This window comes from Cajanus cajan, chromosome 6 (genome assembly GCF_000230855.2).
Source record: "Cajanus cajan strain Asha chromosome 6, NIPB_CcT2T_4, whole genome shotgun sequence".
Lineage (NCBI taxonomy): Eukaryota > Viridiplantae > Streptophyta > Magnoliopsida > Fabales > Fabaceae > Cajanus > Cajanus cajan.
In genome coordinates, this window is record NC_138522.1 from 46461690 (window position 1) to 46480229 (window position 18540).

At 32.6% G+C, this 18540-nt stretch overlaps 1 protein-coding gene across 1 annotated transcript; it reads right to left on the reverse strand.

Moving 5' to 3' along the window:
• Nucleotides 1-618: 618 nt before the first annotated feature.
• Nucleotides 619-14847, reverse strand: INO80 (DNA helicase INO80-like protein). The gene is made up of 23 exons (XM_083077240.1): nucleotides 14538-14847; nucleotides 14239-14326; nucleotides 13684-14077; nucleotides 13149-13581; nucleotides 12842-13042; nucleotides 12561-12671; nucleotides 11523-11947; nucleotides 11245-11353; nucleotides 11085-11165; nucleotides 10841-11013; nucleotides 9745-9870; nucleotides 9361-9522; nucleotides 9222-9279; nucleotides 8088-8318; nucleotides 7768-7914; nucleotides 6003-6548; nucleotides 5622-5879; nucleotides 5405-5512; nucleotides 4803-4897; nucleotides 4523-4679; nucleotides 4088-4285; nucleotides 3780-3938; nucleotides 619-1577 (listed from the first exon to the last, which is right to left on the reverse strand). The coding sequence occupies exons 1-23, from the start codon at nucleotides 14595-14597 to the stop codon at nucleotides 1305-1307; spliced, it is 4593 nt and encodes a 1530-aa protein (XP_082933366.1). The 5' UTR covers nucleotides 14598-14847; the 3' UTR covers nucleotides 619-1304.
• Between the last annotated feature and the right edge of the window lie 3693 nt (nucleotides 14848-18540).

Genomic DNA, 18540 nt, shown 5'->3' on the forward strand with positions numbered 1-18540 from the left:
TAAAGTACAACTTTACTTTTTCTTAATTTTTTTTATTAAAAACTTGTTAATTCTACATCTTCAGTTTAATATTGAAAAAATCTTGTTGTATCTTAAGAATTTACATAGAATCTACGGATAAATCATTCAAAATAATGCATTACATATCTTAAGAATTCAATTCGTATTCTTCGCATTTGTGGACATTTTCAACATCATCCACATACTAATTAAGTCTCTGTCATTGATAATTTATTTTCTATAGTAAGTTTATATGTTTTCCAAACAAATACAAATTTATAATCAATTTTTCTAATGAATAAATTTTCATGATAATGGTTGGAGTTGGAGTTATGGCCTGTCATTATGATAGTTTTAAACTGTTGCCGACAATTATTTTTTGACAACATTTTGATACCGGAAAAAAATGTGGATCAGTAGTTCAATACAATCCTATCGGATAATTAGCTTCAACACAGTTCCATTTTAATAAATATTCTAGATTGGTCAATTACCCCAAAATATTATGGAGGGGAATGCACTTGCATGCCGCATGCTAACCAGCCTTTCCTTTGAATCTAACACCAACAATTAAAGCTGAGTTACTAGCATTCACCGTATGAGATGACTTGAAACGAGTTTTTGGATAAAACAATATTTGATTAAGAGATGGGAGTTCAAGGAGCACCTCTGCCGTTTATATCAAGATGCAGACCTAGTGTTACAATAAGAAGATTAGCACAATACAGAATTTGAACACCACTCTTAATAAGACAGAAATCTATCCCTTTTCAAGCTTAGCTTTTTATCAAGCACAGGGCACCGGCTTCTAATTTGGATGAATTCCACCACCTCTTGATCCAGATGAATTGAACAAGTTATTCTTAAACTTGGTCACAAGATGTCTCACATCCTCATATTGCTTACAGGGTGTTACTGTTAATTGTCATGCCGCGGACTTAAGCAAGACTGCCGTATATTAATTATCATTTTGTTATAAATATTGCTTGTGGCATATAAAAAATCAACTCAAGTAGGAATGGGCCGATCTGTACAAACAACAAAGCCCCACAACTGTGGAAGAGAGGTAGATCTATAACATTAAGGACTATATACAACCTAGGATATACAGCTTCACCTTTCTTGACTCAACTTCAGCGTTACTACTTTTGCAGTCAGACGACAACCAAGAAATGGGGAACTAGAAACTGTTGATTAACCAGAGAGCCAATTTAGCAGTCTCCACAAAATGTCAATCCACAGGGCTGATAAAATAGTGACTCCCCAGTTTTTGTAAAATGCCATGGTCAGAAGTCACTATGCTTTCAGTTGTCTTGGCCTGATTCTGCTTTAGAACCTCCGGCACTAAAATCACGTGTAGGTGGAAATTGGGTCGGCTCTGGTACCAGTGTAGCTGTCCCAGTAAAAGCATCTTCAAACTTTTCATTCACATTCTTCTTTATCCTCTTCGGTCTCTTCGGTTTCTGACCCACTGGATCAATATCATCCAATTCGTTGTCCGTAGGCATAGTACTAAATTCACTCATTTTTTGAGAATTCTTTGGCCTGGAAGTTGGCTTATCTGCGGTGGCTTTTCTCTGCAAATAGACATTATGTTACCAAGTTGAACATAACATTCAAAATATACTCGCAATATTTGAACTCTATGCGCATCAGTACACCTAAAAATTCAAATCACTCAAATACTATCACATAAATGATAAAACCATCAAAAATGCAACAGATTTGGATTTTTTTATTGTCACAGAATCATCATGTAAGAGACAGACAAAGTTTTGTTGTGCATGAATGGTCAGCTAGTAATATAAAAAATTAATTGTCACGGTCATTTTCCTGTCAGGGTATCATGATGGGTTAAGGGTTAACTAATAATACAAGTAGAAACCATTTTAGGATAGTTGGCTCATGACAATTGTACATTGGATTGGATAAACGATTCATTCAAATTTAATGCAATACTTATTCTGCTTTAAGAAATCTTCTGTCTTTGCCCAAACACTAAACACCACACAGATACGGGGATATGGGAAATTCTTAATCATTCAAAATATGATGTAACCTAGATATATTGACACAAATTTAAAAATAAAAATACATTTTACATAAATACATTACATTTGCGAAGAGTCATTAATCATTTCTTATCTACACAACTATTTCAATGGATAATGATCACAATGCACCTAAAAAAAACAATAAACAATAAACTTGTGATCATAACAAAAAATCATTACATATCCCTTCACATCACAAGAGTTCCATATTTTTTCCCAACTCAAATCATGGAAGCATCATTTATCTTATTCAAAATAATTCTTGGCTCTATATAATTGTCAACAATTTACTATTGCTTTAAGGATACAAATGAAAAGATAGAGCTGCATTAAAATTATATTAACTATATTCTATTCAAAGCTTCGGAGCAGTATCCAAAATGTTTCAGTCTATAAAATTAAACAAAAAATAGAGGATTATTATTTGGATACATATGTAGGCATATTGTACACATAGTCACATACTGATGGATATGAATATAACACTAGTATTTTGCATTTTTGAAAAGGAGAGGAAAAATCCTCAAGTCAAAGTACCAAGGAGTTATTCACTATTTATTTTAAGTTATCAGTCAACTCAGCTTAAACATGGCAAAGAGAATATACAAAAGCTTGAAAAGGCTTCACAAATGATTTAAAAACTTATGGTTCATAGGCCGTTAATGAAGTTTAGTTGAATGCATCATAGTTTAGCTTTCAGCTTCTTTTAACTGCTTAAACTTTCAGATTCTTGCAAAAGGGAATTACTGGAATCTTCTTTGTTTTAGGACTTCTTTTATAATGGAGAGAAATTTCATAAGAACAGGGGGAAGGTACCACACAGTAGAGGATGATATATCCTCCAATACATCGGACTCAACAAAGACAAAAAAATAAAATGTAGCAAGGTTGCCCAGTTTCTATGTTTGTCAGAAACAATAACTCCCATGAAACAGCTATTAGCAGAACAACAAAGAAAGGTCAATAATGATTTACTGTAATCCTATGAGGGTAAAGAGACTCAACATTGAAATGTCCCACTTCAACTTCTAAATTTCCTTACTTCTAAATTTCCTTTCACAGCTATTTTTCCTTTACAGAGAAGAGCTTGTTAAAAGAATTAAGAAACACTCATTTTGGGAATTTCAGAACTTCCTACTCCTTTAATAGGAAAGGCCATGGGGAATATTGATGAGTTATATTAAAAAAAATATCGTGGGGGAGGGGAGAAATACTCTTTGGCATGCCATATATACATATTAGCTTTACATGTTTTCTTGAAAATTTCTGACACAATAAACCCTTAATACCCAACCCCACAATTCTCCAAAATCATCTTTTATCATATTTTGATTTGCTAATTGTGGAGCTGTTGTACATCATAGAAGTAATAGCTAACCACAGTTACAAAGAATCTTTCTTTACCCTTTTAGAGCAAGTAGCAGTACTAAATGATAAACTTCATGCATTGAAACCACCTAAAGAACCATTATCATAGAGGAGTTTCCAATTTTCTTTTCAGGAAAACAGATTTATGTAAAAGCATGTACAAGGGTCCTCAACCCCATTACATTGCCTTATGCAACAAATCATTCCCTTGCTAACAAGAAGCTACAAACTTCTAATATAAATCAACAATTTTTCTTTATTCTGCAACCAATTGAAATGAGATTCAAGAATTTCTGTAACCAAGAAGTTTTGGAGGTATAATCCTCTCCAAATAAATAAATAGAAGTGTGGTGATACCTTTTTATTACTGGACTTTGATCCCTCTGTATCCACGGAAAGATCATAATCTGAAGTACCCTGTGCTACAGAGTTTGTTAGATCTTCCAGCGATGCATCACCTTCTTCATTTACCCGAATACCCCTCATTGGTTGTTTTTTCTTTTGTTTATCCTTTACCTGGAAGGATAAGCAAGGACAATCAGAAAAATTCTCAAAATGGATTTAGGGTTTCTGGAACTTATTTTTTCCTAGTGTTTCATTTGGTTGACAAGGATATTCAATACATTGTAAAATAATGAAATTTGGTAACCAGATTCACGACCAACCTGGAGAGGGATTTCCTTTAATTTCTGCTCCAACTGAACATCATCTAGAAGCAAAGATACAACATCCTCAGGAGCTAAAAGATCACCACCAACAGAACCGCCAGTCATGACAAGGTTCTGTACAGTACTTTTCTGACTAGCTCTAAGAAGAATCTTCTCTTCAACTGTCTCTTTACATATAAGTCGGTATACAGTAACCTACAATGTTGAAAATGCATCTACAATTAGTTTTCAACTCAATACGTTGAGCACTTGCAAATTCCAAACGAGTAGTTTTAATGTCTAAACAAGAAAATATGTGCATGATCCAGAGAAAGGGAAGCATCAGTTCCAGATATGCAATGAAGGGAAATTCAGAGACCAATAGTTGAGATCCTAAACAAAACTGTGCAACATGACTTCCATAGAGCAAGTAGCAGGAAAAATGGAACTAACATCTTTTGTCTGACCCAGACGATGAGCTCTATCCATTGCCTGTAGATCCAAAGTTGGATTCCAATCACTCTCATAAAATATGACTGTGTCAGCAGCTGTCAAGTTGATACCCAATCCACCAGCTCTTGTACTCAGTAAGAACACAAAAATATCACTCCTACAACATATTAATAAGAAATATGAAAAACAGATGTATAACTAAATAAGTAATGTTCAGTAGTCTAACGACTCTAACCATAGTACAGAATGAAAAGATTACAGAGAAAACAGAAGGCATTACCTATGCTGAAAGTCTCTGACCATGTCTCTGCGATCCTGAATAGTAGATGATCCATCAAGTCTAAAATACCTATATTTTCTATAGTTCATGTAGTCCTGCAAAAATGATTAAATTTCTAGTCAGCATATACAAAAAGACTCAAAAGTTGAAGGCCAAGCCAAGACTTGTAGAACAGTTATGTTGCTCTATGCATAGATACTCATCATGATCCAAATGTTTCCATTTTCAAATCATTAAACATTTGAATTTAATCAGAACACCCAAGTTCCCAATTTTTGTTAAAACAAAATCGAACCAAACTCATTTAACAGCTTTAAGAGAGAAAAAAAAAATCAATACTTGCATGTGTGTGTGTACATAAACATATTTGTACATACACACATGCAACTTGTAGGCCTCCTAGTAAGATGAGTTCATGTGAGTTGTAATCACTATATTTAAGGGAAATCAATTGATGACAGAGGGCTCTTGTAATGACTAATTTTGTTCATTCATTTACGTATTTATCCTTGTTTTACATCTTTGAACATATCAGAATCATACAATCCTGGATTTACATAACCAATATCAAAAGGTTGAACATTGTAGAATGTTGAAAGTACCTCCAAAATATTCAGCATCTTGGTCATCTGAGCAAATAAGAGAACACGATGATTTTCTGCTCGTAACCGTTTCAATAATATATCAAGTGTTTGGAGCTTTCCAGAGTCCTATAATAAAAAGAAAATAATGTATATTAGAAGATTTATTCAACATGAAAGTTGTGGGAAGAGGACCATTTCATGAGAAAGAAAGAACAAAACTAAAAGCAAAACTTACAGTGAGCAGTTTTGCTGGGTCGAAATTCCGCATAGGTGGAGAAGACCCAAAAATATTGTGCGTTAATTGAAGAGCGGGCTGAGAAACAGGTAGTTCACAATCTATCTCTTGAATTAAATGATGAGGACCATCTGGCTTTCTAGGACCATTGTAATCAGATGTACGTGCAAATCCCACAAACAACCTCTTAACCCAGGGATCATGTAATTCTTCAATCATTTTATAATAGAAGTTTCTATCTGAGCAGTGAGCACCAATCTATGAAGACGAAAAGAAGAAAATGATCAATGATTAATTATCATTTTGTTTAAAAAAGAAAAAAAGTGCCACTTATTTTGGAAAAAAGAACTTAAGAGCAGATAATAGAGAAAGATAACATACTGGGGGAGCTCTACTTTGTGGGATATATGTGTAAGCAGAGTGAAGAAGCCTAGCATTTGAAAAAATCCTATCTTGGTGTGGGACAACCAAGGCCTCAAATGGTGCATGGCTGGGACCAACTGGCAATCTTTTTAGAAGAAACTGGGTCTCAGATCTCGATGGCACCAATAACATTCGTGTAACTGTTCTCACTTTATCTTTCTCAAGGTAACCACATTCTGGATCATCATCTACAGTCTCCATTAGAAAGTCTACAGCTTCGTCAATGAATTTTTGTTCATGTCTTATCATAGAAAATAACAGTCGCTCCATAAAAGAACCAGTAGCCAGAAATGTCACTTCGTGTGGAGACAAATCCATCAAATGGGTAAAACCAAAGTGTCCACTTTTAATGTACATATCTTCCGCAAAGATAGATCTATAAACATTTTCTGGTCTAAAAATATTAAAACATTTCTGAAAAGATTCTCTGGAGACACCACGACCAACAACTGAACTGGGAGTTTCAGAACTTTGCATAATTTCTTGATAGACAAGTTTTGGTATCTGAAATTTTGTCACACATAGCAAAAGCAGTAAGAAAGAAAAATAAAATAAAATAAGAGGCAAAGTTAACATAAGATAGTAGAAAAAAATAATTACAAGGGAAAAGAGAAAAACCTAAACAAAGAAAAACCAATATCAACGTGACCTGGGTCATTTATTAAATAAGTTTGAAAACTCATTCAATATACAAATATACTTCCCTTTTATAATAAAAATGCCAAAAATGGCACCAAAAACAGGTTCCATGTGCATCAAATTTTACCATCAAGGCAGTAACTTAGTACATATGGGTCACACTAACCTTGCCCTTCTAACTGGTAAGAGACGAGCTCTCCCAGCTCTAAACATGTAAGGTAGTGTGAATTGTGAAAGTGTAAAACACAACTCCATCTAAGAGTAAGACTAATACACTGATAGTTGGCGTTGACATAAATTTGTAACACATTAGCCAGAATAGATCAAGGTTTGGTGTGACATCATTAATTTACTGAGTAATGATAATCATATCACTGAGAGTAAATGAATGTTTGTAAACAATTATAAATCTATACTTGTGGCACAAATGGTTAAATGTCTCACAAGTGGTTAGAGGTTAATAGTATTCTAAGGTTATTGAAATGTCATGCCTCTATCATACGCCAGATGTACATTCTGTTATCTTCCTATTTATATGTTCTCATTGAGAAACAGTTACTTATTATTATTTTATCCTTCCATATCCTTTTTAATTCTTCTCAAATCTTGACCATCAGTCAATCAGTGTCTGTGCTACAGTCTAATACCATTAAAAAATTCTCTTTACAACAGCCATTTACTGTGGACCCATTTTGAGTCCATAAAAATTACAACCCCAACAGCTAACATTGTATCAACTAAATCATGCTAAAACTTCAATTAGTGGCCTTCTAAAATGTAATAAACCAAACTGTATCAACATTGCAACAAGTTCCTGAATCCTGAATGAACTTGCATTTTTCATAAAACAATCCTTGTTAATGGATCAAATTAGCTTTGTCTAAACTAGTCAATGATAGATTAAGCAGTACAAAAAAATCCAAATATCATACCTTGCAAAGATGTCCTACACTAAACTTGTGAACTAATAGGAATGGACAGACTTAATTCTTAAGGAACCAATGCAGATAAGTATGCAACAATACACGACAAATAAAATTGAATGTTTTGATATAGTAAATAACGTATGAGAATGAGGAAATACCTCATATGATATGGGGTTGTGACCACCAGAATAATATACATCCTCCAACTCCCCAAATGGTGGAGGTGGAAGGGAATTCGGAATGTCTCCAAAGTAAAGGTAAGTGCTTCCCTCACTCCTTTCAAACAACTCTGGATGGTTGCAAACCTATCATATTTAAATAGTAATGTTTACACCAGCACTCTTGATGAGATGAAAAAATAGATTCACACAATTAAATCACAAAAATCTTTCTTTCAGAATGAAACTGTTAATAAGAAATTTGCACTACTAAAATAAAGAACAAAGAAAAGAAAGCCCAAGTACTATGGATTGTCTACCTTTCTTAGTTGAATAACAATGTTCATTAAATTCAGAATTCTCTTCTCATTGAGCTGCCCACGATTACTATCAAACAACTCGGCAAGAGATATCTTGTTCTTAATTGCCTGATAGAAAGCCTGCTGCCGAGAACTCAGCTTACAATGCACAGTAACCTCAGTTTTTGTAGTCAGCTCAGAAATCACATCCTTTTTAACACGCCGCAGCATGAAAGGCTTTAGAATTGAATGCTGTCAGGAGAAACAAGAATTAGAACTCTAACGCAAGGGTTTAAAATTATAAAAAGAAATCTAGCAATATTAACAAAACCCATTTACAATAATTAGAACTTGGAAGCAAAAATAAAAATGAGTCACCATAGAACACATCCTATTCTAATTTTAAGACTTAAATATGTTTTTAGTCCTTATAAAATGAGCAAATTTTGATTTTGATATATGTAAAAAAAAAACTTCTCTGTTCTCATTCTTCTAAAATTTGTGACTATTATATTTAGTCTATATTATTATGTGATTATTTGTAATTATTTATTTGTTAATAAAAAGGTTAAGCAACCATCTTAGGTGTTTTGTACAACTAATGGTTATATCATTTAAGTGCGTGACACCTCTTAAAAAATTTATATATACTTAAAACAAGTGTTCTTTGTATACCTTAAAATGATTGTTAAGGACCAAAAATAGTGACTTTAGATTTTAGAGAGATGAAAACCAAACATTTTTAGCAACCAAAACTAAAATTTGTTCATTTTACAAGGACCAAAAACAATACCTACAAATTTTTAAAGGATGAAAAAAAAAATTACAAACACCGAAATCAAAATTCGCTCATTTTATATGGACTAAAAACATATTTAAGCCAAATTTTAATCATCATATCCTTGTTTTAACACAATCATAAACTTAAATATAGATTGTGAATATAACAATTCCTAAAAAAAGTAGCATCCAATAAAGGCAAGAACTCAATGAATGCACACCACTAATTTCCCGTATTGTGAAGCACCAAACAATCACCCTTCATTCCACAATATAAGCTATTTATATGCCCATGAAATTTCTAATTGGAAAAAAAAAAAACAATAACATCCTAGCCATCTCATTACTGACTATCAACAGGAAAGATAAACTTACCAATCGATTAAGTTGGTGCTCATTCAAAGTACCCCCATGTTCTGCATGGTTCTCAATTCTGACATGCGTAGATCATAAAATATAGTTAGACTATAGCTAAATAGCTAACATGTCCAAGAACTTTAAGGAGGAAATATACCCTTTAGAAAACCACTCATTAAACTGCTCATGGCTGTCAAATAAAGTTGGCATGATGAAGTGAAGGAGAGCCCATAACTCGGCCATATTATTCTGAATGGGTGTACCAGTCAACAGTAGGCGATTCCGACAATTAAAACTGAGGAGTGTCTTCCACCTTATACTGTCAAATAATTTTAAAAAGGGAAAATCACAAAAATAGATGTTAATATAATTTCTTCATTGACATGCAATTAACACAATACATACAAAAATGAAGAAGATTTAATCCTATAAAAATGCAAAATATTAAATATTAAATCAAAAAATTTCCCAAAAAAAAAAAATGGCTGGAACAAATAGATGTCATTCACTTATGCACTGCATAAACAATATTTCAGCAAACCTGGTTGCACTTTTGATTGCCTGGGCTTCATCTAAAACCATATACTGCCATTTCACACGACGAAAATACTTCTCATCGGATACTAATAGCTGGTAGCTTGTGATGAGAATGTGAAATTTAGCTTCCCTGGTAAATAAGCAAGATATTGTTACAACAGAAATAAGAGGGATGAAAATAACAAACCAAAAGGATAAATTACAAATGGAGCTTACTAATGGTAGGTGACAGCCAAAGCATTGCATTAGATATTAGCCTCACAATTTCAAAGGTTAAAAAACAAGATGGTTCTATGCAAAAGTGTAGTATTCATACTGACCAAATACCACCACCAAGAGAAAGGGGGTTCCACCATTGACATCCTTTTTTTACTTTCTTAAAAAACCGACTGTTTTGTTTGTTTAACAATAACTTAAAAGTGAGAAAACCATCATTTCATATCAATCACAAAGTTCCACCAATTAGAAAAAGCTCCTAATTTTAAGGAACTTTAAAATTTTTCAAAATATACTGCAGTTATTACATTAGATTTTGTCCTTTACAAGGACCAAAATCAAAACTTCTACATTTTACAGGGACTAAAAACATATTTAACCTTCTTAAAATATCATATCCCTATGATTGTGTGTTATTATCTGACTAAAAACATTGCTCACTTTCCCAGCACAGAATATCCACTTAAGTTAATTAAAAAAATTAAATAAATGAACAGAAAATTTCAAAATACAAAATTCTATTGAGAAAAAGAACCTTTCCTGAGCATAAATTTTTACTTCTTTATGGATCACACCACCTGGAGGCTATATTAATTTCTTTTTTCAGCAATCTACCTTGCCCCCTTACTGGGCAGGTAACACTGAATAAAAATGAAAATACTCCAACATTTTTCCAGCCTATTTTCAACTTTGCCTTACAAAATTCACCATCATTACTCATAGGTTCATTCAATATTCTTGGTGAAAATCAAAAGTTGCACCAGTAAATTATCATCTTTCCCTTCATAAATCAATTTTCATAGGAAATCGGAAATCCTTATTTTCACATTTTTTTCTACAACACATGAATAAGCATAAAAAAATGCAAAAGAAATTAACATTACCTACGATAAAGATCCTTTGGGTTAATACTTTTCCGAAGTACTGTCCGCTCTGAAAGCCCACCCCAGTATGGAAGTCGTTTCAGTTCAGGGCAGAAGCGCTCAAGTTCCTCATTCCAATTATTTAATACAGAAGCAGGTGCAACAACTAGAAAAGGTCCCCATATATTTTTTTCCTACAAGGGACAAACAAGTTACAACAAAGTCAAAAAGAAAAATGTACCAAAACAGGTGGATGAATAGCTACCTCAGCTAAATGGGCCAAAAAAGCCATAGCCTGAATCGTCTTTCCAAGTCCCATCTCATCTGCTAGAATACCATTTAAACCCTGAAAGATATCAAAAGCCTTCAAATTAACAACCAAATGAAATAAATCATTGAGAATTTATCAAGGATTGCTCAACAACCTGCTCATAACAATTAACTAGCCACTGAAGACCTTTCAGCTGATATTCTTTAAGAACCCCTTTAAATAATTCAGGTGTCCGAACCGTGGATGCAACTGGCATGGTAGAGCTGCAACATAACAATACAAAAAATTTAATATGAATGAATACAATATTGCTTAACTCACCCTCAATATTATCCAGATGAACATCAACAAGTTGCATATGTACATTTAAACACGTCCATGTAGTATAGAAGTGCATATACACAGCAACAAATAAAGAGAGAAGAAACTCACGGGGTTTGCAAATCAATATTACTCGCTCCAGCAACATCTGGTGGAAGTGAATCAGTTTCACCAGCTTGGCGCAGCCTCAAGCATTCAGTGTCAAAAGCACTTGTCAGCCTTCTCTGCTTAGAAACTGCTTCTTGTGCAGCCTTCAAAGCTTCCATCTTCAGTTCAGCCTCTTCAGGATCTTCCTCCTCGTCGGGCCTAGCATCTGAAGAGTCAATCAGCGCCTCTTGATCATTTGTTTCCTCATCCACCTTGGGTAAAGTTTCTGAAGATAGTAAATTTGACTTGTTCTGCATAAAGTGACTGTACAGCTCAGTTTGTTGTATAAGAAAATTAAGCCTTTGCTGCTGCCTCTTTGCCTCTCGAAGTTCCTGTTCACGCCTCAAAGCTTCAGCAGCTTCTTTTTCCTCCCTCTTCCTCACTTCTGTCTGCAAGGAATGAAATTGAAAAATTACAGCATATTCAAGTCTAATAATGTACAAGTGAAAATGTACACTAGCATGAAAATATTCAGATTTGAAAGATAAATCCAAGAACACATTGTGGTATCTGCATGTCTACTGAGTAGACCACCCATTTTACATCAAGACCAACAATGGGTCTGATATCTATTAAAAAACAATCCCAATTATTTTTTCTATCTCAAAAAGACAAAAACACCTAAATTGAGAAGCTTATACCCAAAATTAAATACCAAAATTACCACCTGGATAAATCATTTCCACTACATTTAAAAATATGAGACATGATTTCAATAATCTCAGTGATAAGAGATTACGCGACTATAATCCATTAGATAAACATGCTTCAATCAAATACATGCGACAGACGCAAGTAGGTAAAACCTATTATCAACTATGATGCATGAAACTTGTCACCAAAAGTAAAAGTAGAGCATAAGGGAGAGTAAGCACATCATGTTACACTAAAGGTCACCATAATCACATAAAAAATATATGACTTCTTCAAATAGGCTGTCTTCCAGAGTTCAATATCCAGCACCATAAAATCAATAAATTTCAGGAAGGAATTAAAAAATACCATCTCCTTATCTATTCGTTTCCAGAACAGCAACATGTCTCTAGCTAGTTTCCGGGTGCGCATACTAGCAGTCCTTGTCCATTTAAGGGATCTACTAACTTTCATTCTAACCTGAAAGAAAAATAGGTCCATATAAATTATAAGTTATTGTAGACAAACTGCCAAATACAGAACCTACCATTAAAATCTTTAGACTACACAACAAGATTCTAGATACACCCCAAATCAATACAAAATATAACAGATGGAGAATGTATTTAAGGAGGGAAATAGGAGCCTGCCTCTCTTTGACAAGTCTCTGAGACCCTCTTCGCATCGATGAGCTGCTTTCGATGAAAAGTAGTAAAGTTCCTATGATGCTTTGGTATGTCTCTTCTTACAATATTTACCCAAATTTTTCCACATCTTTCCATTTCCTCCTTCTCTATCAGAGCAGGGTCTTTCTTCACTTTCTGCTTCTTAGGTAGGCTTCTTTCAATGATCTGAAGCAGTCAAAAGAAAAGGCTAAATGATTAAAAATAAAAAAATAAAAAAAATAGAGGGGGATGTAGAGGGAAAAAACCTCAGTTCATATTATATGATAGATACCTCATAGGTGTCACCTTTCTCCAAAACCTTCACATAATAAACCTGCAATACACCACCCTCAGACAAAATAGATCGTCTTATGCTTCCTGCTGCCCCCTCTGGAATGGAGGAATTCAAACCAGCATCAGATACTTTCAGACCAAATTTATGAGCAGAATTAGAAGCTGACATGACCCTCAGCCGTGCCTGCAGTGATTCATATTGGGGTATTGCCTCCCCCATGCCTGCTCGGTTTCTGTTCCCAAATCTTTTATCAGCTGCCATCATTTCAGCCAAGGAGCCCAAATCCAAGGTACCCTTTAAGTAAAAATCCTCAACATGGATATCTGAGAAGCTTGGGAGGTTCAGAGCTCCAGCCAACTTATCATAGATTGGAGGAATCCGGTAAATGATTCCATCCCCAATATCCAAAGATGCAGGTTCATACATAATCCTGAAAGGAGTTCAAGACCGCAAGGTAATTTTCAACTTAAACAATGGTTCATGATTCAAAAACTCAAACACCATAAAAAACAACAGAGCAGGAAAGGCAAACCTATCAGTGCCATATTGCTGTGTGAAATCTGCATCGCGGTAATTTCCTGGTTTCTGAGAACTGGAATCATTCATCCATTCCAATGTATTCTCCGCAGCATGTAATCCTCCCCTGCGCTCATTCCCAGACTTGCGAGCTTTTGACCCCGTGCTGGTTTTCACAAGTGAACCAGCAGCCTGATTTTGGGCAGGAATGCTCAAGGTATCCTTAAACCTCCTCTTGTATTTCTGAATATGCTCTCCCAGCATCGATCGATACCGCTCCTCCGTCATGTGTGCCCCGTAAAAACCACTCTTCTCCTCGTTGTCACTGTTCATAGACCACCTCCTCTTCTTCAACAAATTCACCTCCCTTTCATGCACATTCCCATTACTGTGATTTGCAATCCCCCCACCTACTCATGGAAGCATCACAAAGACACGGAACACACTCATATTCAAGTCCAAGTTGACAAACAAACAACCACTCCCTAGTCAAACAGTAGTATCCACATGCAATCATGAAAATCCAAGTAACAGTCTCATATAAAAACCGAAGCATAGTAATAGTGTCTACCTTGGCTGTCTCTGCTCTCATCCTGACTACTATTCCCATAATAATCAAAATCATCATCTTGTTCTGGAAGTTGAAAGTTCATCAAAGACTACAAACCCATGCAATCAGAAACAGCTAAAAGTAAATAACAATATCCTCGAATTTTATTTTATTTTTTTCAAAAGAAACTGCAAATGACTAAAACTCAATTCAAATAAATCCTACAAGTACATCATAGTAAAGGCCGAAAGAAGCGAATCCAGAGAGAAACGGTGAGAAGAAGCACAATGATTTCCACGAAGAAGAGAAATGGAACGGACCTCGAGATTGAAGAGAGTGGAGTAAGAGAGTGAGTCCTTGTTTTTCAGTCTGTGATCCATGCGCTGCGACTACGATGCGAAGAAAGAAACTCTAGTTCTGGAACGAACCATGAAGAAGAAGAAGAAGAAGAAGAAGAAGAATAGAAGAAGAAGCGTAACCCTAAAAGGAAAAAAGGGGAACAGAGTGGTGCGCAGGATAAGGCGAGGGAAAGAGACGAGAAAGAAAATGGAAGCACTGATGCTGGCTAACGTGCGCCAGACAGGTGACATTTACGCTAACGTGCGCTGCGCTGGATATTTCCATTTTGACGGTGGAATTTGCCGTGTATAGACGGCGAGAAGAAACACGAGGGAAATGGAATTATTTGTTGGAATACCAATGTAAAAGTTAATTTACACATTTCGTATTTTATCTTTTTTTTTAATTCAATTTAGTTTCTTATCATTCAAAAATAGTTTCTTATATTTTAAAAGGGACCCTAAAGGGTTCTTGTCATCACGTCTACATGATGTTCGTTAATTGTTCAAATGAAAAACTTTAGGATGTAATATTCAAGGTTTACAATGAGTCATAAATTTGAAACATCCCTTATTTTTCTTAGAAGTTGAAATTTCAATGAGTAGGTTAGTTAAGTGGCAGAATTGTCAATGCCACAATGCTTGAGCATGGTTAAAAGTTGTATTTGTTGTTTGTGATCCATATGGCAAAGTTTGGTCAAAAGCTTGTTCGTGAAGAAGGATCAAGCAGTTACTTTTGATCAATAAGTGCCACAAAGTGATGTCCTTTTATTATTAATATAGATTAATTAATAAATCATTATAATTATAATTATTTCATAAAATGTAAACTTTTCCAATTCATTCCACCAAACTCTAGTATGGCCATGTAGCATTAGGTTGACGAGTATAATTGATAACATTTTAAGTTGATTTTTAATTTTTTTTACTAATCGAACAGGCTGTTTGACTATATTAATAGTGTGGTAAATAAATTTATTTTGGTGATTTGTAATGAGATGTGCATTCAACAAATCTTGTCACAATTTATACAAAATACATCATTTTTTTATAATTATCTTTCTTAATACATCATTTTTTATAACTATCTAAATTGATTGCGGTCAACTAAGATCTTAACTATTAAACTAATGTGACAATCAATATTTAATGAGAGTAATTTTAGATATTTTCTTTTATTGGAGTATTTTTAGAATTTTTTTGGTTTCAAAAATTTTAATTTTGTATCAAATAATGAAGTAAGAGGGGACTCTCTTCGATGAAGTAATAATGGAGGTTGCACAAATGGAGGTCCTGCTAATATGGAGAATTTGGTTGGCACAGAATTCATTCACATTTGCAGCAATAAGAAAAGAAGTGTAAGAGATAGTATGATAGTAATAATGGTAAAGATCCACTTTTGTGAGTGGAAAGTCAACGGGGATTACACTATTAATTGATGAGTTGCATCCTCAATCTCAGTAGTATGTTTAGATGAAAATTTAAATAAAGTAATTTATTTATTTGAAAAAATATTAAATTTTTTTAGATGAAAATATTTTATTTGGATGAAAAATTTATAAAGAATTTAAAATTTAAGTATTTGTAAAATTTTTTGAAATGGTAGAATTTTAAATTTTTCCAGAAAAGAGAATTTGAAATTCTTTATATTTTTTTCTTCTTATTTCACTTATATATTTTATCTTATTTCTTATCTTTTTATATTTTTAATTATTAAATATTTAAAAATATTTTTAAAATTATTAAATATTATCTAATATTAATTTTTAAAATTATTAAATATTTAAAAATTAGTTAATATTTATTTTTATAAAATTTAATTTAAAAACCTTAACATATAAATATATTTTTAAAATCAATTTTAAATTGTCATATTCAAGCACTTACAATTTGAAGAAGGTACGGTATGTAGAAAGGGTGGGTGGAGAAGGAAAAAATGAAACAAGGTTTGGGAGAAGGGTAAGTATGGACGTTTTTTGACCGACTCTTTTATAAACTTTTTTTTTTTTGTAAATGAAATTGTTTTAAAACATTCTTATTTTAAAATTGTTTTAAATAGTATTATTATAAACTATAATGATATTAGTGATAAATAACATTTTCTTAACTAATAAAAATCACAATTATAATGACTTTAATTAAAGTCATCATATATTATGAGTTATGGTGTCTCATTAAATTTTTTTTTTTTTTTTACTTTTAAAGGGGTTGTTGTGGATTATAATTATAGTACTCCCATTAATTTTTTTTTGGTTGTCGTGGACTATAATAATTTCAGTTTAATCTTTTTTTATCATACATTCCGTCAATCAGAATGTGTCATATGACACTATCGTTTAAAAAAAGGAAAATGCTGCATCCTCCGAAAGGAGAAGTCGATATTTCTTTCGAATTATTAAAAAATTAATTTAAATAATAAAATATTAAATTTAATAATTATTTTATAATAAATATATTAAAAAATAATAATATTTTAATGTTTCGGACACTAATTTGAAATACCTTTCGGCCTCAATAGCAGTGCTCTTAAAAAAAAATTGGAAGGTTACTGTGAATTGCAGCAAATCTAGTTAACCTTCTTTTTACCACACATTCTGTCAACTAGAATGCCTCACGTGATCCCAAATACTAAAAAATAATTCTTTACCCCTTTTTATAAAGGATTTCACCCTTTAGTAGGTTTCTCTTTTAAAAAATAAGTTTTAAAAAAATTAAAAGTAAAAAATAAGTATGTAGTTATGATCAACTACAACACACAGACACAAAAAAAATTGTAGATGTGACTCACAGCAACACACAAACAAAAGAAATAGTATAGTTGTGACTCACAACAATACACAAAAACAACAAAAATAAATTAGTATAATTGTGATTCACAACAACACAAACATACATATATATAACTAGACTCATAGTTAAGGTAGCTTGTGTTACTATAGAGTATGATGACTCATTTTGAGTCGTTATAAATTATAACAACTCAAGATTAATAATTAAAATTGACCATATATCATAGATATCGTTGTGGACTACAATAATATTGTGTAAAACAATTTAAAAAAATGTTATATATTTCAAAACAATTCCATTTACATAAAAAAAATGTAAAAGAACTTCACAGCAGTAAAAAAATCAACTGTGGAGGAATAAGTTTAAAAACAATGATATATAAAAATAAACTCATTTTGTGCCAAAAAAAATTTTTTATCACAAGTGAATGTTGTTGGTTGGTTCAAGGTGGCATTAAGATTAGTTCAAACATTATTTAATTTTATAATTTCATGTAATAATTTTTAAAATACTTATAATATTTTAAAATTATATAATATATATATATATATATATGAATTTGTACATCGCGCGTGTCAATATATCTAGTTTCAATAATATGACCTAGTTTCCATTTTACTATCATTCTTTTGGAGTACGAGGACATGAAATTATGCAAGTTTAGAGTCAGAATACATGAAAAGAAAAAGAAGAAAAAAAACTTTAGAGGCATAAAAAAGTTTTATTTTTAATACCATTCTTTTGGGGCACGAGGATCTGAAATTATATGTTTAGAGTCAAAATACATGAAAAGAAAAAAAAACTTTAGAGGCATTAAAAAATATATTTTTACTATCATTCTTTTGGGGCATGAGAACATGAAATTATGTAAGTTTTGAGGCATAAGAAATTGAGAAAACTAGAAGACTAAAGTGCAGTTAAGCCTTTTCAATTTTAAAGTTTAGAAAACAATTTAACCAATCACTATAATTTCAAGACTAAATTAAAGGATACTTGACAATAAACAATTTTAAGAATTATTTTGACATTTTATTTATTTTATGGATTAATTTTTATAAATATATTATTAATATGAAATATTTACACATTTTATTAATAATTAATTTTTATAAAAAAAAATTGACTAATCCACTTTTAATGTCTTTTTTCCTAACCATGCGTATTTTATTTATAAAATCAAATTCAAGATATTATT